Source organism: Procambarus clarkii, chromosome 37, assembly GCF_040958095.1.
Source record: "Procambarus clarkii isolate CNS0578487 chromosome 37, FALCON_Pclarkii_2.0, whole genome shotgun sequence".
NCBI classification, from domain to species: Eukaryota; Metazoa; Arthropoda; class Malacostraca; order Decapoda; family Cambaridae; genus Procambarus; species Procambarus clarkii.
This window is the reverse complement of record NC_091186.1, coordinates 12,423,949-12,449,477: the sequence shown is the minus strand read 5'-3', so window position 1 is coordinate 12,449,477 and position 25,529 is coordinate 12,423,949. Positions and strand designations below refer to the sequence as shown.

At 41.1% G+C, this 25,529-nt stretch overlaps 1 protein-coding gene across 1 annotated transcript in view; it reads right to left on the bottom strand.

Annotated features, from left to right (window-relative positions):
- Rbcn-3A (rabconnectin-3 alpha) overlaps positions 1-25,529 on the bottom strand; it is a 185,250-nt gene that overhangs the window by 99,034 nt on the left and 60,687 nt on the right. The window contains 16 exon segments of the mRNA XM_069336828.1: positions 241-428; positions 1,133-1,331; positions 1,492-1,632; positions 2,938-3,099; positions 5,000-5,132; positions 6,946-7,126; positions 7,995-8,236; positions 8,526-8,586; positions 9,255-9,397; positions 12,154-12,293; positions 16,424-16,581; positions 17,667-17,882; positions 20,886-21,035; positions 22,196-22,445; positions 23,189-23,344; positions 23,498-23,616. Coding sequence (XP_069192929.1) covers positions 241-428; positions 1,133-1,331; positions 1,492-1,632; positions 2,938-3,099; positions 5,000-5,132; positions 6,946-7,126; positions 7,995-8,236; positions 8,526-8,586; positions 9,255-9,397; positions 12,154-12,293; positions 16,424-16,581; positions 17,667-17,882; positions 20,886-21,035; positions 22,196-22,445; positions 23,189-23,344; positions 23,498-23,616 — 2,639 coding nt within the window.

Below are 25,529 nucleotides of genomic sequence, written 5' to 3'. Positions count from 1 at the left end.
AATACATGAAGGGCAGAACACCACGAGCATAGTTCTCATGCTACAATGACACTTAGATAATTAAACAAAACAGTTATAAGACAGGGTTCCAGAGCTAGATTTCTCTGCAGACACTATCAGAGACATGTGCACACAAGAACTCTTGCATTCCTGCTTCTCTCGCTCTCTATAACAATAAGTACCATTTTCTGATGTTGCACAACTTGATCAATATGTTGTATACAAAACAAGAGCCCTTACTTGTCTCATTGATGGGATAAAATCAAGTAACTCTTCTTGGCTCTCAGAGTGGAAGGCCCATACAAAGTTATGGCTACCAATTCCTACTTTTTGCAGAGCTGCGCGCTGGGCAATCGGTATGCATCTCAGAAGGTACGTGTGGTGACGAATGGCCAGCAGGAAACGTAACCCACAGTCATCCAGTGTCTCTGAAAATATTTGCATGAATTACCAGATTTAATTACTTGACCTTAGATTTCTAATACAGTCAGTCACGTGCTTTACAAATGCCTGTTATCAGATTGGGGTTTGTTCGGAAAAAAAGTCAAAATAACTGGTGGGACAGGCAGTCTGAATAAAAATGTGCGATAAAGATGGAACTACTTCGCCCAGTGACTGTACACAGCACCACTGCAGCAGTGTTCATACACTAATGGAGGGCTCAGAAGCTTTCAACTCTGCCATGGCATTAGGTACATTAGAGTACATGGTAAAAGGAAGTCTGCTGTGAATACCTCATCACCATTAATCTCCACCTCAGTCAACACTATAATTACCCACCACCACCTTTTTTATCTAAATAACTTGAAGATTATAGTTAGAGCATTGTTAACAAGCAGATCAGAACATATATTGGTGAGTACTGTACAAACAAAACACTGTTGACTTTTTGCAACAAAATTGTAAATTTCCCCCCCCCCCCCTAGCTTTTCAGAATGATGAACCACTTATCCGAAAACAACATGTTATCCATTCAGTCTCGGTCCCGAGGGGTTCAGATAGCACATGGCTGACTTATTCAAATGTACAGTTAAAAACTAATTTTTTCAATAAACTGAAAAAAATAATTTAAGCATGCAAATAAAAAATCCACTGTGGTATCTGGGACAAAATGATCTATCACTGGACCTACCCATTGATGGTTCATCTGTGCTTGTTCTTGAGAAGGTCTCCTTTGCCAAGGCTTCCTTGGCCTTATTAATATCAAAACGATCGGCAAAATCCACATTGCACGAGGCCACAGTGTCACCTAAGGCCAAAAGATGCATTTGGTCAAGACTTGACAGCCCAGGTAGGTGAGTGTGCGTCAAAAGAGCAGCTAAAATTTGCGCCTGGAAAATACAAAATGAGTACCAGAATTGTAATACCACTGAGGCTCATGTTCTGGCACTTCTTTACATGTAATTTTGTTTCTCAATATTAAGATTAAACCTCAGTTTAATATTAACAGAATAAACTAGTTAGTTTGTGCTAAGCATGATGTGGACTCACCTGACGCGGTCCAAAGAAAGCTATGCTCTTGACCTCATGTGACAACGACTTGCGGCGATTACCCATATCATCCTCTTCATCCAGAGTAAGATCTTCTTCATCAACAGACAATGTTGGAGCCCCAAACAACTCCATGTATGTCTGTAACACAGTTACATTTAATAAATAGGTCATGAAAGTGACAGACCAAAACATCATTTTCATTTCATATGTGTGGGTTGGGTTGTGTGTGTGTCTGTCATGAGAAAATCAGGAGACGTAATGAGGATTCGAACCTATGCTCCGGGTGCTTGGGAGTACCCAGAGCATCGAATCCCCATCACCGCTCCTACCGATTTTCTCACTGATATATCACGTTAATGTGATTTCTCTGTCTCTGCTATGTTACTATGACTTGTTCTCCACAAGTAGGTAATGAGCTAAGCTAGATAATGAGCAAACACCACATTTAAAATGTACAGTACGTACCAGTAAATGCAAATTACTTTTTAAAGCACAAAAAACATCAGCACAGAAACACAATGGTTAAGAATACAGTATATGGCAGCTTTATATTAATAATGGCCAGAAACCTTTTAAAGTAACCCATAACAAATATGGGAAAATATAATGTGAACCATATCAATTAACTGATAAAAATATTGTACCTTTATTGTGCCTTAATGGGGCTCTGGGAGTTCTACTCCCCATTTTTTCATTTCATTTCTTTATTATGCACCCCATACCTATCCTGAGGGCAGTGGTGGAATGGGTTATAGAGGCACATAATTGGTTCAGGAAGTGAATCCCATAGTTCCGAAGCCTGGCCTGAATTAAATTGATTAAATTACTTTAAATACTATATTAAAAATGATCAGCCATCACAACACTTAAATGCTGGGGGGAAGTTGTGTGCAGTGTGCATTTTCCACGGAGTTCATGGGGAGTAGCCCCATTGAAAAGCAGAGGTGCAATAGGCATGCCGAGAGACCTCGATAAATATCAAAGGCCCAAGACTTTTCAACACACTTCCCTTACACACGTGTGGCATAACTGGGTAACCTCTCACGGTGTTCAAAAGAGAATGCGGCAAGCACCTTCATAGGATACCTGATCAAGCAGGCCCTCAGTCTGTGAGCAGCTGCATTGAACAGCCCGGTTGATCAGACCAGCAACCCTGCAGTCTGCAGGGATACTAATCCTCTGAATCTTCAAGAGGTAAGTAGGCTCATCAGGGAGGTATATATGGGTGTGGCAGAATAGGAGGAGGAGTGATAGGGATTCAGGTACGGGCTACTGGATCACATTGCTCAATTTCAATACCAGTCAAATTTTGCTTGCTCAAGATTAAGTATCTTAACTTTTAAGTCGATATAAGTTGTCTTCAAGGCACTGAATGGAAACCTGTTGGAAAGCAAAATAAACTAAGAGAGTAAAAACATGGAAGATGAAGACAGTTTCACTAACCTCTTCTTTATTATCAGTTGTCTTTGTTTGCTGGCTCTGTGTATCCTTGTCAGCTTCCAGTAGCAGCCAGAGTGGAAGAGGAGGAATGGCCGTCACCTCAATGTAGTCAAGTGTCAGTTCCTCAGGCAGTAGGGATACGGAGCCTCGTCCCTCTCGGCTAGTCTGTCAATACACAAACCCATTTTAATCTATTCACAACAAAAATTATCATCAGTCTGAATATGTGCATTTCAGTTTAGAGAGACACGTGAGACACATCATCATCCTGGTGAAAATCATGTATAAGACCGTAAGTGACAATGAAGGCACTTAGGCGGCCAATCTCATTCAAGTTGATGAATGCAAATACCTACTCAAACACAATGATGCATTTCAATATTTCTTTCAGTGCATCCAACCTCAAATACTTTTGGGCCTTAATTACTGTTTTTATTACTATAGCAAAAATAGAAAACTCTTTGTATATATTTTGATCCATAAATCATTTCAAAAATCTAATTTTTTAATATAAATTATACTACTCAAAAACAAAAAACAAAATTGGCCCATATTTTGATCCGTAAATCATTTCAAAAATCTATTTTTTTAATATAAATTATACTACTCAAAAAACAAAAAACAAAATTGGCCCATGTATTCTGATGAAGCCTTGGGTGAATGTGAATAAAAGTGAGGTTATGGTGGAGCAAAGAAGAGAATGGTTTATCTGAAATGACAAAGAGGTTGACGAATTTAATTAAATACTTGGGTTGTGCGATTTACAATCAATAATTTCAGCCAGCAAAGTTGGGAAGTGAGTGAGGGAGGGAATGGAAGTGGGTGGTGTAATGAAAGCCCTGGGCGGAATGAACACGAGAGGACGAGAGGCAGCCGGTGTCTACATGAAGGAGGGCTAGTGCCAACCATCATGAGTCATGCAAGGCAGCTTTCACGTGAATGTCAACAAGTTATAATGCCAGCAACAAAAATAAAATTTTTTAGAGCTTGTGTGTCGTAAGAAGAATAGATGGAGTAGGGAATGGAAATGTCATGCAAAGATGAGAATTGCAAATCAATAAACTGCAAGATTGCCCTGAATGTACCAATATGACACATGGTTTGGCAACTATGGACAAATGGATGATAGGAGAATGGTGAAGAGAAAGCAGTGGAGTAAATTTGAGAATAGGCAGAGAGGAATACCAAAGAAGAGACAAATACATATGACAAGGCAATGTGTGTGAGGTTGTGAGGATTAACTATGAACAGTACACAGGATGAGCAATAAGTTTATGAGGCAGTAGTGTGTGAGGAGGGAGCAAGAGTTTTCACTGTAAAAGACATTTCACTTAGTCCTGTAGATAATTTGCAGAAATGTGGTGGTGCTATGCAGTAATTACCTATGGGTAGTTACAGGAAGAGCTATCCTCATAGTCTCCAATCTTTCTTATAATCTTTGTCATATGACACTTTGAAACTACTGATGGTTTTGGCATCCATCACCTACTAAATAATTCCGATTGTCTACCACTCAGCTTGTAAAAATGAGATAAGGTAAATAAACTTATGTGATTTATTAATATCTTTAACTTTCATGAACTCCTTCCATTTGTTCTTGGGTGGTGGTGATGGTTATTGTAGTGATGAGTTATGATGACGGTTATAGTGGTTAATGATCGTTATTGTAATGGTGATGGTTACGGTGGTCAGCCTTGCCCTAATAGTTTTACACACATGTGGGTACAGGAACAGATGACTACTGACTCCAGTTGGCAGGCTAAGAGCTTTCCCTTCACATAAACCTTATGGTAAGTCTTACGCACTAGTTTTCCCAGGAATATGACCTTTCAAATCGTTTAACAACCAGGTACCCATTCACTGCTGGGTGAACAGAGACATACAGCTAGGATTGGCACCCAGTAAATTCTCCCCAGCCAGGATACAAACCTAGGCTAAATCACCCACGAAGAGTGGGGCGAGTGTGTTACCACTGTGCCACGGAGAATTATATGATGGTTGTGGCAATGGTTATGGTGTTGGTTATGGTGATGTCAAAGATTAACATAACTCTTTCCTAACTTACAGAGCCTCCTTGGTTGCCCGATACCGAGAGAGTGCGAGACCGTGACCAGCTACGGTTGTGGGTATCATCGGCATCAGAGAGACTCACACGGTAAGCACCTTCAGCGTTTCTTTGGCCTAGTTGTGAGAGACATCTGTTGGGAGAAAACATTTATATTTTGGCCTGTTCTCACAATTTGTCAGTATGTAAAAATAAAACTCTTTTTGCTTAACCAGGAACATACAAACCAAAGCAACCCATCTAACATATCGAGGTCTATGCTTATAAAGCATCACTATTTAAGCGCTTTAATTTTTATCAATATAACGCATTTTTAACAAATTGTTTGACTCCATACTAGGCAAGAGAATAGGTTGGTTATATACCAATACAAAATCTTGACTACTACTAAGTACTGTAATCTATCTTTAATCACTAATTTACTGTATGTTGATTAGCTTTTAATGGCATCAATGTATAAAGCATGGGCTTCGGTTTCACATTTTTGTTATATGAATCTACACTAATTCTAGAATAGCTGTGCTGGAGAGAGGTGCAAATTTATGCAATCTGTTCATATCATTTGTGCTGTCATAGCTGACATGTAGTGCATCTAATTTTCATTGAAAATTTAGTGGCTTAATCTCACTCTGGGATAGTGGAATGTTAACATTCCACTACGGTCTCGTAGTACACGTGGCTTCGTTCTCGACTCACAATCAGGGATCCTGGGATCAATTCCCAGATGGGACAGAAATGGTTGAGCATGTTTTCTTTCATGTAATGCCTCTGTTTACATAACAATAAAAGATACCCCAGGAGTTAGGGAACTGTTGTGGGGATGCATCCTGGGGAGGGTCAATAGTTCGCTCACGGGAAAACCTTGATACAATCTTTACGTACAGTATGTATAAATACAAGCTTCGTGTCCCGCCAAAAAACCAACATTGAATGTAATGAAACCCCATTTTCTGGGCAAGACCCGGAGGCTGTCTGGAGCTGTCGGACTGATATGCGATATATTAGTCTAGGGAATTAGTCAATGGAGTTCAGGCTACCAGGGACCACGAGCCAGAACCTGGCCCCCTCAGAGGCATGGGAGCAATGGCCTCCGGAAACTTCCCCTGTGGTTGGGACTATTCCTTGTTTGACATCGACTGGGTAAGCATAACTAAACAAACCTTACTTGGTTAGAAAATTGCAACCAAAAGCCAAACAGGGAGGCAGAACTCCCCCAACTCTCAAGGAAACAAGCAAACGTCACACCACCATCACTGCGTTGCTTCTTATTGTTTACCTGCTGGGTCAGGTTTGATTGCGGAGTCTGTTCTGGTTCCTTCGGGGCTGTCCCTTCCGCTGCTCTCGAAATCTCTGGGTTCATCCCCCAGGGGCCTTGTGCCAGCTGCTGCTTCACCAGGTTCCTCTTCGAGCTTTCTGGGGTTCAGTGCCTTGGCATCTTCAGGAGCGCCTGCCTCGATGTATTCACGGATGTTTCCTCTCTCTCGGCTGGGGCTTTGTGACCAGTGCTCACCAGACCGGCCAGGGGCGGTCTGGTGAGCGTCCTTCCATAGGGCTCACAGTATGGTGCGGGAGTTTGCGGGAGTTTGTTCTCTGATTGTGTCTATGGCACCTCTGCTCTTCACTGGTTCTATTCTGAACCTGACTTGTGAGAGTTTGGTCTACTAGGCTGTTGCTTGGAGCGGCTCGCAGGCCCACATACCCACCACATCCCAGTTGGTCCGGCACTCCTTGGAGGAATAAATCTAGTTTCCTCTTGAAGATGTCCACGGTTGTCTGTCTGCACTGTACTATAAGCTTTTATGACAGACCCCAAGATTACCCGATGAGGTCAGAAATCCTTACCCAATCATAACAAATATAAACAGTTCATAATAAATTAGGCCAAAATATTTGAGTAATCAATTGCACACACGTAACTGAGCCAACTTAGCAATTCATGACATTACCTGACTAGGTGGGCAAGAATTGCCTTGACACGACGTATCTTGCCACAGTTGAGAAGCTCCATCAGCTGACGCGGGTGATACTGAGGCAGTACCGGAGATGCAATGTGGCTTGCCTCAAATATCCCCGAGACTGCAGCTTCACCTATATCTTCTACTTGAGTGGTCATCACTTCTCCTAGACCTAAAAGAAAGTTAAATTTGAGCTCTGATAGAAAAGAATAGCTATAAGTGTTCTAATCCTTTGAATAGAAAATATACGGTACAATATATTTAATGCCTGATACACTATGCATATCTGTAGCTTTATATAAAATACAATTTTGTACCAACTAATTAAGCACTGTAATATAAGGTCAATGAATATACCTATTACCTATAATACATTTGTTTATTTTGTGGACAAAATATTCATAGTGTACTGCATTTTATCTGTAAGTTCCTTCCCATAACAAATGAACGTATCATGAAATACAGTACCTAGCCATACAGACAATGACATCACAGATCAACCAAGCTGTGACTCATATGTCAGGCTGCAAGCAGCTACATCAAACAGCCTGGTTGGTCAGACCAGCAATTAGGAGGCCTGGTTGGTCAGACCAGCAATTAGGAGGCCTAGTTGGTCAGACCAGCAATTAGGAGGCCTAGTTGGTCAGACCAGCAATTAGGAGGCCTAGTTGGTCAGACCAGCAATTAGGAGGCCTAGTTGGTCAGACCAGCAATTAGGAGGCCTAGTTGGTCAGACCAGCAACAGGAGGCCTGGTCAGAACCCAGGTCACAAGGATCTTAACTTTTTAATTATCAACAGGCAGACAGCATATTATGTAATAATTCATATTTTAAAATATTTTTTAATGCCCACCATTTTTCATTTACCTTTCCATATTTAAAAAAAAAATTTGAGTAGTGTTCAGTGTTCAATATTGAAGGGAATTTGACCGTTTTAACAAATTTTGAATCTTGAAAGCTAATGAGCCTGATTTTGACTTTATAAGCAGAGCAATGACAAAATATACAATATGCAAGTATATCTTTAGCATTGTACTCACTCTTTTTCATCTTATTATCAAGTGCCGACAAGACAGAGAACGATGCAACACGGGACATTGATGTTGCAGACTTGGTATAATGCGACGACTCCTGTAAATACGTTTTCAAATTTGCCTCAGTCAGAGCACGACCTTCATCTCTGCTATCTGCTCTTTCTTGCATGTGGTGAGCACTTCTTTTGGTCTGTGGCTGCTCGACACCATCACAAAAATAGGACCAATAAATTAAAATAAACATGATTCTAAAATGGAGCAGTTTATGTTAAAGTTACATTAAATATCCTTCAACATATTTAAGAGTTCACTCAATAAGGTGCAATACCAAACAAGATACATTGAAAAAGAAAATACAAAATGAAAGTTATTTGATAAAGGAAAGATTGTAAAGGAAGACTGGAATGACAAAGATCCTAACAGACAACTGGTAATGAGTAAACAAAACGAATTGCCATAAATAAATCATCATATTATGGATCCAGCCTCAGGGGTTAAGCGTGCTGTAGGACTCGAACCCAGAGCCAACTTCTGTACAAAGGCACTGGTGTTGGCACTGTGGCATCCTTTACCCAATCATGGCATATATGATTATCTACTAATAAGGTATAAATAAACATTATAAATTATTCACAATGAAATCTCAAGATCATGATATATGTATGAGAAAGTACTGTACTGAGGCTGTATGATGGAGAGCGAACTGAATCGTGATACTGGATGGTGCCTTCCAGACTCCCAGTAAGTCAAGTAGTAATCCTGGTTGAGATATTTTAAGCTCATCATGGTTTAGTTGGTAGCGCATGTACTTGGGGAGTCCAAGGAGGCAGGTTCAATCCCATCGTACAATTTCAATATTTCATATCGTAAATCATTATCTGCACCTGTATTTTGTTATCAGCGATATTCACGCCAATATCAATAATCTTTATAATGATTCTCTGAAATGATGAAATATCAGCACATGTTTAATATAGTAGTACCAAGAGTTAGCATGTCAAGTATAAACAGGTAAGAGAGGGCATAAAGCGCTACATCTCACTCCACTGTAGTTATTGATTGGTAAGCACTCTAAATGATTACTATAATGATTACCTACGATAATTATCAGTAAATATAAACTATTGAAAGTCCTCTTGCCTGCTTGAAAGTGTTTTCTAATCTATAATAACCTATTAGGACTTGAAGTGACTTTTCAGGAATGTTTCAATGGAGAAAACTATTCAAATATACAAAATGGAGAAATGTAGAGACCGATTCATTTACCTGGCAAGTGCCACTGAGAATAAACGTGCATCTCATTATCCATTCCGACGACTAAGATGCCGTCCCGCACCCACGACAATTGCATTGGCAGCGGCGCCAACCCGTCAGCTGTGGCCAGGCACAGCTTCTCTAGCCTCATCCATCTAGCAAACAGTATATAAATGGATTTACAAATCTTGTAAATAGGGTGCTCAATTTAATAATTAAAAATGTAAAACAAACTTTACCTTCTAAGATAATAGCCGGAAATCAGCCGACACTGATAAACAGGATGTGGAATGAGGTACTGTATTTGATTTTATAAGGATTTTTCTTTTTTACACAATTAACCAAAATCATAAATTCAATTCGCTATTATATGCATACAGTATAATCTTGTTTAAACACTTTGGTGACTACTGAACATACCTTTAAAAATATACAACCCAACATTGAATATAATGAAACGTCCCTTTATGGTAGAGCCCCATAAAGAGACTAAACCATAACTAGGAAACTAGGAGACTAGGAAACCCTGGAGCCCTAGGAGACTGGGAAACCCAAGCGGGCCAGCTCTGGGGTCTCCAACTAGGCAACCAACCAGCCCCATTGCAAGAAGAGGAATCAAGTATGCAATGCAGCCACTGCCTGATCCCCACAATCAACAGACAAGAAATGGAGAATATGAAGTACAAGAGGGAAACAAGTCCCACAAGACTCCGGATCGAAGGTGTCATCGACCCAACAGGCAGCATGACGGAGGCAGTACGGAAGATCGTCTCCCTGAGAAAGGGGAGACGAACAACCTGCAACTTCGCACAAGGTGAGAGGACTCGGAAGATGCATCCATGGTACCCCCGAGCCCAATCGGGTTTTCCAGGGCCCGTAGGGTTAGTAAGTCCTACGGGAAGTCCAGGCACTGGGCTAGCTAAGCCGGTAGAACGCTGTCTGTCAGGAGGCAAACTGACCACCAGTAACAGCCTCGAGGGCAACAGAGGAGGACCACCAACACAACCTACGCTTGCCAAATAAGAACAAAACAAAAACAAAACCACAGAAGACACACAGCAAACAAACTGGTAGAGAGAATAATCTGCTGCTGTGTTTGCAAGCTGCGCCCAGCCAATAACACCCCCCTCCCCAGGACAAGACAAAAAGCCCAACACCTCCAACGTACCCTAAAGGAAAAGACAATGCCAAGTAACAAAGTCCTCAAATGGGAGTTAGTCCCGAATGCCCCAGGGAAGATAACCCTGAAACACAAGAGTAGTACTTATGGACTACGCTAGTACTGTACCTGGCGAAGATCACACTAGGCATATGCTGCTCTACGTACAATAAGACACCTGGCTACCACACCACACACACGGCTGATGCAGCCGCACAGAGCAAATCCAGAACAGGAACTTGAGGCCAGAGGTGACTGAGTTAACCCAAGCACATCAGCTCAAGAACTGGAGTGGTGGGCTGCCGGCTTTTCCCTCCTCCCTTCTGGAGGCGGGTGGATAGCACTAACGAGCAAAAGTGCTAGTTGGATGAAGTGATGCTTGTTTATTTTCTTTCCGGGGGGGAGGGGGGTCTTTTTCTATGTTCAGACGAAGGTTGCAATTTTCACCAGATAGTTGTCTGTTTTGTTTCACCTACCTTTCTGGGAGCCCTCCCCGGTCAATGGCAAATTATGACAATTTAAATGTAAAGTGCTCATAGGCCATTGCTCCCTGTGCCTTTCTGAGGGGACCAGATTCTGGCTCGTAGTCCCTGGTAGGCATAAGGATTCCTGTGACTATGACCCCCAAACTAATATAGTACATATCAGTTCGGATAGCTCCAGGAAGTCGAAGGAGCTTCCCACAGAAAACATACAACATGCAGAACGGTGCCTAGAAGAGTTGATGCCAAATGATAAAGGGAGACATTTTTCGGAATGAGATGCTGATTGAGAATCAACCAAGCCAAAAAGTACAGGACAGCCCTAACCAAAACCGAAGAAAACGACTCACCATACAAATGGCAGTAGATGCCCATCAAAAACTCCTGATGTGCAGAGCAGAGGAGTAGGTCAAACCAGTTAAATACTGTACAGCGTCGCACCGATCTACTGAAAGAGACAGAGCCGTGGAAAAATGGCTGGTTCAAACACAGAGCTAGAAGTGACAAACTAAGGCTAGGCTTGTCACCAAGGAGCCAGAAGAATAACCCTCCCCAAATACTACTTCAGAATGGACAATTTCTTGAGGTTATCTTGAGATGATTTCGGGGCTTTAGTGTCCCCGTGGCCCGGTCCTCGACCAGGCCTCCACCCCCAGGAAGCAGCCCGTGACAGCTGACTACCACCCAGGTACCTATTTTACTGCTAGGTAACAGAGGCATAGAGTGAAAGAAACTCTGCCCATTGTTTCTCGCCGGCGCCTGGGATCGAACCCAGGACCACAGGATCACAAGTCCGGCGTGCTGTCCGCTCGGCCGACCAGCTCTCAAAAAACCCGGAGAAAACCCGGAGAAACAACTGAATCAGGGGAAAAGGTAGATGCACCGCCCCCTCGACCAGTCCAGGCTCAGGGAGTATGTTAAGAATGAGGTGCTGCAAATATGGCCAGCTTGTGGTACTAGATTTATGAGTAGATAGTTGTATAGAAACCTCATATGGTGGTTTTGCTTGATTCCAAAGAAGAGCTCTAATATTAATTTGGATTTACAGGAAAGGATCTTGTGTTGGTTACTATGAGTTGGATAAAGCTTATCTTCAATGAACCCCTAACAACTTTTAAGATCCATTGAGAAACTGCTTGAAAATTCTAAAACTTAACAATGTAAGACGTTAAAATTTATTGTTATATGTCCGATCAATAATAAAAACATGAAAACATTGATCTACAAAGAAATTCTGACACAAAGTTTATAACAATGCAAAGACTCTTGCCTTGGCAAATTGGTGTCCGAAAGAGCATGCAATGAAAGGGATTTCTGGAGCACAGGACGCGGTCGAGACTCCTTGTCCTTGTTCCGTTCCTGGCAGCTCATCATGGCTATTTCATCCGCAACACTTGTGTAGGCAAGTATCTGGAATGGAATTTTACACTACTATGGAAAAGATGAGTATCACAAGCTGTGATTTTTTTTTTAAGTTTATTCTACTATCAAATTAGCTTCCATGGTCACATGAGCTGCCACTCATGGAGAGAAATGCTCTCACTCTTATACCAAAATTTATGACAACAATCACAAACCAGCATTATTTTGGAATTCAAGAAATACTGAGAGCATATGATAGGATCAAACCTACATATCTGGACTCCTCAGGCACATGCATTACCAGATGAACCATGATAAGCCTGGGGGATGTCCAGAGACACAGGTTTGATCCCATCGAAGAGCCTCAATATTTTCTCATAGATACATCATGTTTTTGTAATCTTACTGTGCATTTTATAATTGTTTACTACTTATAAAACTTATGTTGACATTAATGACTTGATTATACTGCATATATATTTTTATAAAATATTTAAATTTATTTCTGATAGGCAGTAAAATTCTTGAGACCAGGCATAGGTAAAAAGTTTAAGCTCTCGGGGGATGGAAGTGCTATTGGTACATGAAGATAAACTACAAGAGGCAGAAGAATCTTTATGGAATCATTTCAGAAATAAAGGTTACCTGGAGAATATACTACAAGATGCCAAAATAAAAATAGATTGTAAGAACAGGCAAGAATGATTACATACAGTGAGATCCTGAAACGCTAATGAGAGGTTAATCCTCTCACTCCTCTATTTTCCGGGAATAGTGGGACCTTTACGCCGAGAACTGACCAAGTCATGGGATTGGCTTAACGCCACCTGGGGAGAACATTCGGCATGGCAAAACTTCCCACCTTTACCTCTTATGTCGGCATGGGTCAAAGAGAAATTTCTAAGGAATAAGCTGGTTAAAGCGAGTTTTGTGTAACATCAACACACCTTCCATCCACACTCCTACCAGTTGAAAGGGGGTGTCAGTTGGACATTTTTGATACGACAAAACAATCTGAAAGCCTAGGTACCTGTGTCCGGGGTAAAATATATCCATGTCTATGTACGGGTTTAGAGAAAATGTATTAGGACCTTTATTAGGTAACTGCTTTTATACTTGGACCATTAGGTATGTAAAATATCGAGGTTGATGTATTTAATACCCACTTATATGACCCTGTGTATGATTTATCTCGTTTACATATTGTATTAAGACCTTTGAAACATGTATCCATGTCTATGTACATACATTAGGACTTTACTAATTTGATTGTATCTATGTAAGAGTGGTTTTATACTCAGACCTTAACCCTCAAACCGCGCATATCATATATAAATGATATCAGTGACAAAACGAAACCGCGCACATCATTTATATATGATTTCGTGTCTAGCGCTATAATTTAAACTCCCCGCCTGGGATAGGGGCAGCTATAGTACAGCCACGACTGATAGTTGCCAGATGCCACCTAGAAAAAAAATCCAGGCCAACATTCTTGGGTGTTACAGCATCAGTATTGAGCAAGCCACCAAGGCTGGCGCACACAGCACGAGCTCACAGCACCGCTGTTCAGCTTGTGACCACAGCATCGCCTACAAATACCATAATATATATGATACAGCTATTATTTAGCAGTGATAGTATTACTGAAGCCCCCTGACTGTGATAAAACTGACCAGGATTCTGATAATAGCAGGATTGTGGTGATATTTAGCGCTGTGCTCCATGGAGGGAGGCGTAAGGCTGTGCGAGGGAGGGTTGTGGCGTCGCCTTCTGACTGTGTGTGGCCACCATTTATTGACTGCACTCGCCATACCAGCTTAGTGGTTCGATATGGTGAACACAAATGTAGATACTTATATATAACGTGTGTATAGAGTGTGATAACAGCGAGAGGAGTAGGTTGGGAGCCGCCATTTTGGTGAGGGAAGAGCGTCGTCTGCACGTCTTGGCATGGTGTTTACTGATGGCCACTATGGTCTTTGGGCACCATACCAGCTTATTTGTTCAGGTATGGTGAATAAAACAGGTAGATACTTATATATAATATGTGTATATAGCGTAATAACACCACAAACAATATTGTTGAAGGACAAATATTAATGCGTCTGGCCTTGAGGGCGGCCGCCGATCAGCTGACTGTGTGAGTAGCTACGTCTTTGTGGCCTTTACTCACCATACAAGCTTAGATGTACAGTTATGGTGAACAAAACATGTAAATACGTATATATAACGTCCGTGTATAGTGAATAAATACAGAAAGAGAATTGTAGGAGGTGAGTGAGGACGTGTTGAGGGAGGGAGTGGCAGTGAGTGGCTCGCTGGTGTTTGGCGGTCACTCCTCATTGCTTTTTGACTCACAAGACCAACTTAGTAGTTCGTTATGGTGTACAAAACATGCAAATACTTATATATAACCTGTGTATATAGTGTAACAACAGCAAAACTATTTGTTTATTGTTTTATGAACATAATAATTGAATCACTAATATGCACACCATAATTTTGAGTACAGCGATGGTTCACACATTTTATAATATAAATATACCACAATTCACTGTATGGAATAATATTACTGCAAAAAAACTAAGAAAAAATCAATCAGAGACATTGAAATAATTAGGTAATAATATATTTGTGGCAACTGCCGTCTGACAGCTCGGGCGGAGTAGACCTCGTCTGGCGAAGGCTCTGCCAACGCCCCTTTTTTGCCACACTTCCCTACCCTATTGCGACTAAAATATGCCACCTACGATTTTTTTGTTATTTTTTCCGTGATCAGGGAACAAAAATGAACACTTCTATAAGACGAAAGAATTTTTTGCAATTTTTTTTTTTGTTGCGCCTGTGGGTAGTGAATTCCATTTGGGCCCCTAGCGGTTTGAGGGTCAAGGTATGTTGCACCACCTAGCCAAACCTTTATTAGGCAATGTACACTTCCAAGGTTGAGGAGGTCCTACGATTACTAGAGTTGGATGATGTATACTTGTTTAGCTAGGATGTGTTTTTTTTTTTAGGAATAAAGTTTTTGCACACTGCTCAATCTATTAATTAGCAGTGTTGTAAAAAATACTTTATTAAGGGAAGTGGGGGAGATGTAACACCATAAATGGTTATATTTAATATTTCACTAGTACAAGTAGAATTAGTTCACACAGGATGTTGGTGGCGCCAGGTTGTCAGCCCTCGACAGTAGCGAAGTTACACCTTCAGAAGTAATTACCTAGGTGTAATTACCCCCCCCCTAGGCCAGGGGGGGGTCTCAACTGTCAGCCACAACCCCCATCCTCTCTACTAACTTAATACTCAGACACCTTGATGAGTTTAATTATAAAGGTGGTGTATTCTGTGGTTCTTGAATTATACGTTGTGAAATTTCTAGAGGCAGTCAGCCGTGTTACTCTCAAGTTCCTGTGTAGTGACTATGATTCTGAATTACTATTGATCGTGGTAGAGTCATTAACACTTTCAGTCATTGGGGACAGATAATGCATCTATAAATAACTTTACGGATGTCCGGCAGCAACGCATTTTGTGTCCAAAATTTAAATATTTGTTAAAATTCCAATTTTGTTTCCGATCATTATGGGACATGTTTTAAAATGTGCGCCAATGTCATCCCATTTTCTGTGATGGCCTATGTGGCATCATGGCACCTTCTCCTATGCGGTAGGCCCATTGTTGTCGTGTCTACTCTTCATGACCACTGTGGCCTCCCTTCATGTCCAACACGTGTACCCGTTCTGGTTATTTTTCATCAGCAATACCAGTATTTGTTACAGCCTTTATAAACACTCTTCACTTACTCCAAGATGGATAGTGATTAAGAACAGAGCCATTCCAGGATGAAAGCAGGGAGGGAGGTGAGGTGTGTGTGCTAGGGCACAAGAGCACTAGGGCATCCTAGTGATGCCAAACTTCTTTTGGGGATAGCTTGTGTGCTTTGAGACATTTCTATGTGCTAGAGTAGTTTGTCTTTGTTATGTGATGGATCTTTGATCCTTGCAAGTTCATGCCCTGTTGTGGTGAAAAGAACTCCACAAGCCCTAGTTTCTGAAGGGCATGAAGTCATCCAACACCTAATGCAACCACTGTGTTTGAGAGTGATACACGCCACAGACTAGAGGAGATACTGCACCAATGTAGTTTGCTTAGAAAAGAGAACCACATCTACCTACCTTACTGCCAATTGCAACTGTCAAAAGGTGAGAGCCGTCCTCTTGAGAGACCCAGTCAATCTGGACGGGATGCTTCTGCTTCACACTAACACCTCTCTTGTCAAAACGTTGGTTACGAATTGAGTGCAGCGTGCTGGGACTTGGCACCAACAGTTGACCTGATGCAGTGGACATTGTATCACTAATCAATATTTCTATTTCTGCCGTATAGCCTCAATATTACTTCACAATCTCATTGTGTTTTTGTTATATCATGGAGTATTTCCTTTCCTAATAACTCATGTTTATAAAATACATAGAACTTGAGACTTATACAAAAATGAACATTTCCATCACCTTATCAATTACAAAATTACCTATCCTGTATAGATTTTTTTATCAATAATATATTTCAAGAGTAACAAAATTAAGGCAGATCTTTCCACATAGCACAAGTATTTACAGTTTTCTTTTGTTCATAGTCTTCAGTAATGTATTTGCCAGTGGATAGAACACATGTTTTTGGTCCACCACCAATCAAATATATATATACTGGTATTGTATTTACATGCACAAAATCATTTTCCTCCTACAAAACCATTTGAATAATTTTTAATTGATGATGAAACGTACTAAAACCTGGTTTTCTTCAAAATATTCTCATACATAAGGTGCATCTTATATGACAGTAAATACAGTACAATACTTTTACATTACACAAGCTTTGAACACTTAAAGTGATTTATATCAAAGAAAAAAATAAATCTTGACATTTGAACAGAAACCCATGTATATAATATATGTATGGGTTTATCTGTGTATATAATAATTCATTTTAGCAAGGACATGCAGCCAGCGCATGTTTATACATTAGGCTTATATCGAGGTCCCCCCCCCCTGCCCAAGGTCAAACTACTGACCTTTCCCAGGATGCAACCCACCAACAGTTACCTAACTCCCGGGCACCTATTTACAGCTAGGGGTGAACAGAGGCATTAGGAAAAAAGAAATGGTGCACAACTATTTCTGTTCTGACCAGGGATCCCCAAATATGAGTTGAAAATGTAACCACTATACTACAGGATCCCATATTATACAAGCCACTTCTGTTCAAGACCAATACTATAATTATATAACACCTACAGTATTTGTAAATACAAGCATAACTGCTAGTTTACAGTAGACATTGTAAACAATAGCACCTGGCCGGGTTCGGGGGAGTAGAAGAACTCCCGAAACACACTCCAGGCATACCAATGCTTACTAGACACAGAATGTATCGCGTCAACCGAGAACACGGGTGAAGATGGGCAGGGCTCCGACAGGTCCTCAGTACTCAGAGCGGATGTCAGCCTGGTTGTTGATCGTCCCTGAGCAACTTTGGAGAGGTAAGCAAGATCAAGGTCAGCCATGCTAGATTCTCCAGGGTTGGTGACCACATCTTGGAGGTCAAATTTATCTTCTAGCACCCACAGTGACCCTGAAAATATAACATGTCTATGTAGTTTTGCATGCATCTAATATCTTGTGATGCTTGACACGTAAATCATTTATTTAGATAACCCAATCTTTACTTACCTAACTAAGTCACTACTAATTACATTCCTCGGCAACATATTGCCATATGATGCCGAGCCAACAGCAGCATAATGCTCAACAACATATTACTCAGCAACATATGGCTCAGCAGCATATTGCTCAACAACATATGGCTCAACAACATATGGCTCAGCAACATATTGCTCAGCAGCATATTGCTCAACAATATATGGCTCAACAACATATGGCTCAGCAACATATTGCTCAGCAGCATATGGCTCAACAACATATGGTTCAGCAGCATATTGCTCAGCAACATACTGCTCTAACCTTATATATAGCATCACAAACTCTACCAATTCATTTACTGTATATACTGACAATTCTATTGAACACTCACAAATGTACCATAAGATACATCATTATTTACGGTAACTCAAGATGTAAAATAGTCTGTCAGTAAAGTGATAATCTCTCCTTCAATTGATCTGCTCTGCCCTTTAGAGCAGTAACTGTGCCTTCAGTGCTGTGTCGTGATGAAGCACTGTGTCACAGTGCTGCACATGGTGAATCTGTGGCTCAACATAGTTTGACCCAGTACAGATGGGGCCCAGTACAGATGGGGCCCAGTAGAGATGGGCCCAGTACAGACGGGCCAAATTCAGACGGGTCTAGTACTGACGGGCCATGAGAAAACACACACCCAAAACTTGTCGATATTATAAACAGGGTATATGTAAATATGGAATATCAGGAATAATGAATGAAACATGCAAATGTAATCGCCAAAGTGTAAAAATATTCATTTTGCAGGTAAATATTCCAAAAGTTGTAAATTTTTCCACCCAGAATGTATAAACCAGCAGGACAGAGTTCAGGCTCCCACACAGCTGCTTGTGTAACCGCCGAGGGACCCAGGTCCTTCCCTCAAAAACAGCTGAAGGCATTACCGCAACCAAAGCAAAGCCAAAAGAGGGAGAGAAACGGACCCAGTCCGAGAACTCCACACAGGGCCCAGCCAAGCCTCAACCCAGGACGGTACCAACTGGGACTTCCACCACGTTACCAGGAACCAGAACCCCGGCAAGCTGACAAGAAGACCGGCAGGGAGCCCACACCAACCAATCATTGAGGCAGGCTGCAAGCCAGGAAGACACCTGAACCTCAAACTGCATCCCAATCAGAGTAAGAGGAACCAAACTCTACTACTGCATTTGCCGGCGGATAAGATGCACGATGTTAAAAAAATTTTTTTTATTAAAATGAGCCCCACAGCTAAAAACGGCTGTAATACAGACAGGACACCAAGGGCAGTAGACTTGGGAGCCGGACGAGTATACAGGGCAAGGTAGCTAGGCACAAAATCAGTGCCTATAATAAAAGAATGAAAACATGCCATTGCCCATAGTCTGTGAACACAAGACTGAGATGATAATACACAGAAATACCAGTCTCGTACACAAGACAAGACAGCCCTGGGAACACAAGACCAGCAGATCTGGCCACCACCCACAAGTCCGCAGGGGAATGGACAGCATAGAAAAAGATGGATAAATCAATATGATTGATACGCCCATAATGGGACACAGATGGTAACCGAGTACCCAAAAGATCTACAGACATTAAAAAGAATTTGTCCAGAGGCAGAGTACAATAGTTAGGAAAGAGGATGCAGGAGGCAGTGATGAGATGGAGGCTGCAAACATAGAAATGCTGGAGATCAAGAAACTCAGGAATGGGCACACCAGTAGAATGACGGGTGAAAGGCAGTCCCAAAGAGCTGAAGTGAAAGTCCCGCAAGCACAACTAGAAGAGTAGGAATGGGATGAGGGAATCGGAAGGGAAGAGGGAAGCACACACCAATTCACGTACCTCCATAGCAAACATAATCCACACCTGACACATGTCACACAAAGGCGAACAACTGAGTCACCGACAGCACATTAAGTAAATAAAAAAACTCCCCAAAAAGCGGGAAAAGAATGATAAACTTTCAACTGCCCAGCCGCCATGTGCAAAGAGTGGGTAACAACAAACCACAGCTGATGGGATGGTGCACCACGACCCTGGCAGCCAGTCGCAGCAACTCATACTGTATAGCAAAATTCTTGCCGAAAATATAAACTACAAAATTCCTGATCTGAGAGGAGGGAAAAGCAGGGGCACCTAAAAGCACTAGAAAATAACTTGCAATAAATGTATGATGAACCAAACGAAAAAGTCATTATATTAATATACAGTACATTATATAAAAATATATTCCCCCCCCCCCAGGATAAAACATCCAAGCAAAAGATGGATGCACCCAACACGAGGGGTGCATAAATCATGTCGGCAAATACAGTAATATGAATTCAGAAAGAGAAGGAGGGGACAAAAACCACCTCCTCTGCAACAACAATACCTGCCCAGAATGCAAAAGGAGCCCAAGCACTCCAAGCGGACTCCCACCTGAGCCCTGGGAACCCCCCCGACCAATGGCCCCGGGGCAGAACCCACTTCCATGCCCACCACCCGAAGAAAAGGTGGTATCCAGAGGAAAGGCTTCCAAGAAGGAAGCCTGCTGGGTTGACCCAGAAGCCTCGGTGGAAAAATCGGACTCGACTACCTCTGCGCCCGAATCGGAAGGGGCAGCCCCCGAAGCCACCCGAGCAAAACCCCACCGTGACCACGAAACCCTAAGACATTTGGGTTTAATACAGATAATATTAAAGGCAAACCTTGCACAATGCAAGGGTTAAACCTTTAAATGGCTCCAATTGCTATCTGTGATTACCTTCTGTGCTTGAATAACCCGTATGCATTTTTTTGTACATTAGTTTTATGAACAACTTTTTGTTATGCGCACCACAATGTCTGACTTTTCATTAACCAAGCTACAGTATTTAAGAGTTCCATAGTATGATGGTGATAGTATGCGGGCAACAAAGGGGCCCGTTCTTACCTCCTGTGGATTCACATTCATAGATAGCTAATGAGCATGAGAACTGGATGCTGCCATCCATTCCAGCAGAAAATACAGCCTGTTTTCTTGGAGTCTGGTAAGCACAGGCAATCCTGCCACTGTACGCTGCACTCACATGAAGTGGTTGACCTAGGAAAGATATGTTAAATAATATTACATATTCACTCAAATAGAAATCCTAAAATAAAATGCAATTAATTTTTTCCACTTTTTTTTTATTCCTTAATGTTCGTGGAAAAATATGTAAATCCCTACAGAGATTGAGGTGGTGGTGATTCCTGGGGACCTCATACCACCATACTTTGTGCTAGTAAAACTGAGCACTTAAGGGTACCAAATGTTGAGAGCATTGAACACTAGGTGGCATTGAGCACTGGGTAAAACTAAACACTCGGTGACACTGAGCACTGGGTAAAACTAAACACTGGATGACACTGAGCACTGGGTAAAACTAAACACTGGATGACACTGAGCACTGGGTAAAACTAAACACTGGATGACACTGAGCACTGGGTAAAACTAAACACTGGATGACACTGAGCACTGGGTAAAACTAAACACTGGATGACACTGAGCACTGGGTGGTGGCTCTTGGTGGCTCCGTAATACCAGCTGCAAGTATCACAGAGCCACCTGGGGGCCCTTCCCAAAACAAAAAAGATTACGGATTTTTCAGTGGAGGACATCTTTCTAAAATACGTAATAATTGTTCTCTACATTATACAATAAAAATGGACAGTGTCAGAGGCATATGTGGTATGTGGAGAGTAAAGAAGGAATCAAAATTTAATTGAAAGATGTAGTGTGTCATACTCTATACATTAATTTAGCGGAGCCAAGATGAATGAAATATGATAATAAACTAGCAGAGAGAAGATTCATATGAATATCAGGACAAAAGGAAATCAATGTCAAGGAGGAAAGGAAGTGCATGGAGGAGAAATGTGAAGAAAATGTGTATCAGGAAATTTGCACAGTGTATAAACAGTCCTTAAGAAGTAAGGGAACCGGTCAAAAATTATTGTTGGCTCATAATGATTACTACATATTTAATCTTATGAAATGCTGAGGAACTGCTAGCTGCGAGTTGTTATAGTATGGTGATGCTTATCGTTCATGATGCTGGGGGTGTGGAGAAGACTTGTTGAATGGACAGGTGTCATCAATATTATCAAAATTATGAAAAATTACTATACAGTGCTGTAAAATATTTGGACAATGCTGGTTTGTTCATATAGAAATATTTTTATCTGTATATTCAATATTCCATTACATTTTTTCTCTCTTACCTGGCACCTTAATGGCACTCTTTCCATCTTTACTAATCATATGCCACTCTTGCCATTGGATTTGGAAGTCTTCCCCCTCTCCAGACATGCGGCACCTCCAAAAGCGGACAGTGTTATCAGAGCATGCCGTCACCAGTACATAAGGAGCATAGCACGCCGGATATATAGACGCAGAGCTCAAGTGGCCGGCAGCTGGAGCTGCATGGATCACTTGTACTCCAGGAGGAAGTGGCAGAGGATTTGCACAAATCTGAAACACAATAATATAAAATAGATATACAGAATAAGTTACAACATCTTGGCTGAAAGTTAATAATTCAACTCCCATACATGAAAATTAAAGGTTAACCCCTTCACTGCACACCTTTTTAAAATGACATTACCTGTAGTACAGCCAAAAATATATTGTTCCAAAAACATTGTTTCTCTTTTGATTTTTTAATTAGCACCCAGGAAGCATGAAAATCTAAGTAAAACGTCTCTAGCTTCCTGTTTCAAGCGACAACGTTTCAATCCATCCTGGACCCTGATCAAGTCGTGTTATGAAACCACATGACATGATAAGGGTCCAGAATTGGCCGAAAGATTGCCACATTCTTTTCTTTTTATGTGTTATTAACATTTTTATTGGGTTATTGACACTTTGGCAGTCTGGCTACCAGGCCAAGCATAGTCAACTCAGTGATGTGAAAAATGTTTACCTTCATTTTATGTTTTCTAAATTATTGTCGAATACTGTATAACTATAAATTTGAATTCTCTAGAGAACAGATGCAAAAACAAAAGTATATTTATAATAGATTATGTGCTACAGCGATGGATATAAGAATGCCGACGAATAGAATTGGTCGAGCCATTTTAGTATCCTATTGCTTTCCCCACAACAAAATATCCTGTAATAAGGAATATGTAAACTGCATGATGTTACAATATGATACTGAAATTGGTTGCTTCTCATTACACAGACAAAATCTGTATATGGTATATACTGACCTTTGTGGTGGTGATGACAATAGGAGAGGCGTCAATGCCTCCTGCTAAATTATCAATCACTGGAGTACTACGGCCAGACGCGTGGCCTTCATCATCCTCACAGACCTCGTGAGCGTGATGCTCCGACGCAATAACCAGCCGCCACACATGCATTACCTACGTACACAAATACAATATTTTACCATGAATGTCTTAAGTTCATTCTCAACTGATTAAATTCGATCAATTTACTTTACAATATACTAGTATGAACCTTAAAAATGTTCATTCACCAAACAATTATGAATAAAATACGTATCCTTAACACACCGAGCCATGAGTAGTTTTCTCCAGGAGAGTGATGTAGAAGGGCTCTTCAAACTTGGCAGTCGAGTGAAGGTCCACCATCGGGGCGTGCGTTGGAAATGTGCTCGGTGACTCCTGACCACCTAAATAAACAGTTTATGTAATAATAATCCACACCCCAATAGCAGGTTAGAAAGTGTACATATATCCAGGCACTCCACACACTCCTTCATACTATCACCCAATCCTTTCCAATTCTGCCTTTCTTCTCCTCTCACTACTCTCATCATCATCAAGCATATTATTCACAACTGTTCCGCTTGCCAGAATGACAGTGTATCTAACACACACGACACAATTGGATATATTTGCATATTTTATTCACCACTTGACAGGATATTATCATGTTGCTTGTGCATACCATTATATTGATTACCCAATTATCCAGCTTGGAACTCTTGCATTTCCCTTGTAATCAGCAATGTTAGGATGGCTATGTTAGTGACTGGTTGTCTAAGAAAGTGTTAACATAGAATTGTCCATGGATGAGCCACATGATTGGGTCAGTTGAGGTGTCCCAGTGTCTCTGATGCGATATTAGCTTTGACACCACCAATCTATAGGAATGTAAACACCCTATGTAGTAGCACATAAGGTTGGTGGATAAATGTTAAGGTTACGATCTTATTTTTGAAAACCCCTCATTACATACTGTCACTCACATAGCTGCCTTCAGCACTAGTACTTGCTCTAAAGTTCTAACACACTAAAAGCCTACAGACATAAATTACAACTTTTGATGAGGACCCATTGAGAAGTCCATTAACGTGCTCTTGTTGCACTGAAGCCGACTCTCGCAACCGAAGTGAATTGGAACCAGGTAAAGCCTGTTGACGAAGACCTCCACACTGAGTGGACCCTGGCTCATCTAAGCGCACTCTTGATCTGTATGCTTGCTCTTGCAGTTGCAAGACTTCAATTGGCATTTGTTAAAGTTGTTAACCAATGTAAAGTGGTGATGTTGCATGCACTTGCAGTCAGATAAAAGCAAAACTACACACACACACACACATCATATCAGCGATGTATCATATCAACGATACAAAGATGCAAGAAACAACTACATGTCAGTAAGGAGAGAGGCTGAGAGGAACTTTGAGAATGGTATAGCAGACAAATGTAAATCAGATCCAGGCCTTTTCTATAAATTCATTAAAAGCAAGCAGCAGGTAAAGGATAATATTCAGAGGTTGAAAATGGGGGACAGATACACGGAAAAGGAAAAGGAAATGTGTGAAACATTAAAACGAAAAGTTCCAAAGTGTGTTTGTACAAAATGAGATCTTCAGGGAACCAGACGCAATAAGAATTCCAGAGAACAACATAGAGCACATGGAGGTGTCTAGAGACGAAGTGAAACAAATGCTCTTGGAGCTAAGTAAGAACAAAGCAGTTGGCTCAAATGGAGTTTCACCATGGGTTCTGAGAGAATGTGCAGTTGAGCTCAGCATACCACTTCGGCTGATTTTTCAGACATCCCTGTGTACAGAAGTCGTAGCAGATGTGTGGAAAAATGCTAACATGATTCCAATCTAAAAAAGTGGCAGCAGGGAAGACCCCCTCAATTATAGACCTGTATCATTCACAAATAGTCAAAATATTGGAAAAAATAATAAAAACTAAATGGGTAGAACATCTGGAGAGAAATAATATAATATCAGACAGAAAGTATGGTTTCTGATCTGGAAGATCCTGTGTATCGAATTTACTCAGTTTCTATGATAGAGCCACAGAGATGTTACAGGAAAGAGATGGTTGGGTTGACTGCATCTATCTGGACCTAAAAAAGGCTTTTGACAGAGTTCCACATAAGACATTGTTCTGGAAACTGGAAAATATTGGAGGGGTGACAGGTAAGCTTCTAACATGGATGAAAAATTTTCTGACAGAAAAATGAGGGCAGTAATCAGAGGCAATGTATCGGACTGGAGAAATGTCACAAGTGGAGTACCACAGGGTCCAGTTCTTGCACCGGTAATATTCATTGTCTACATAA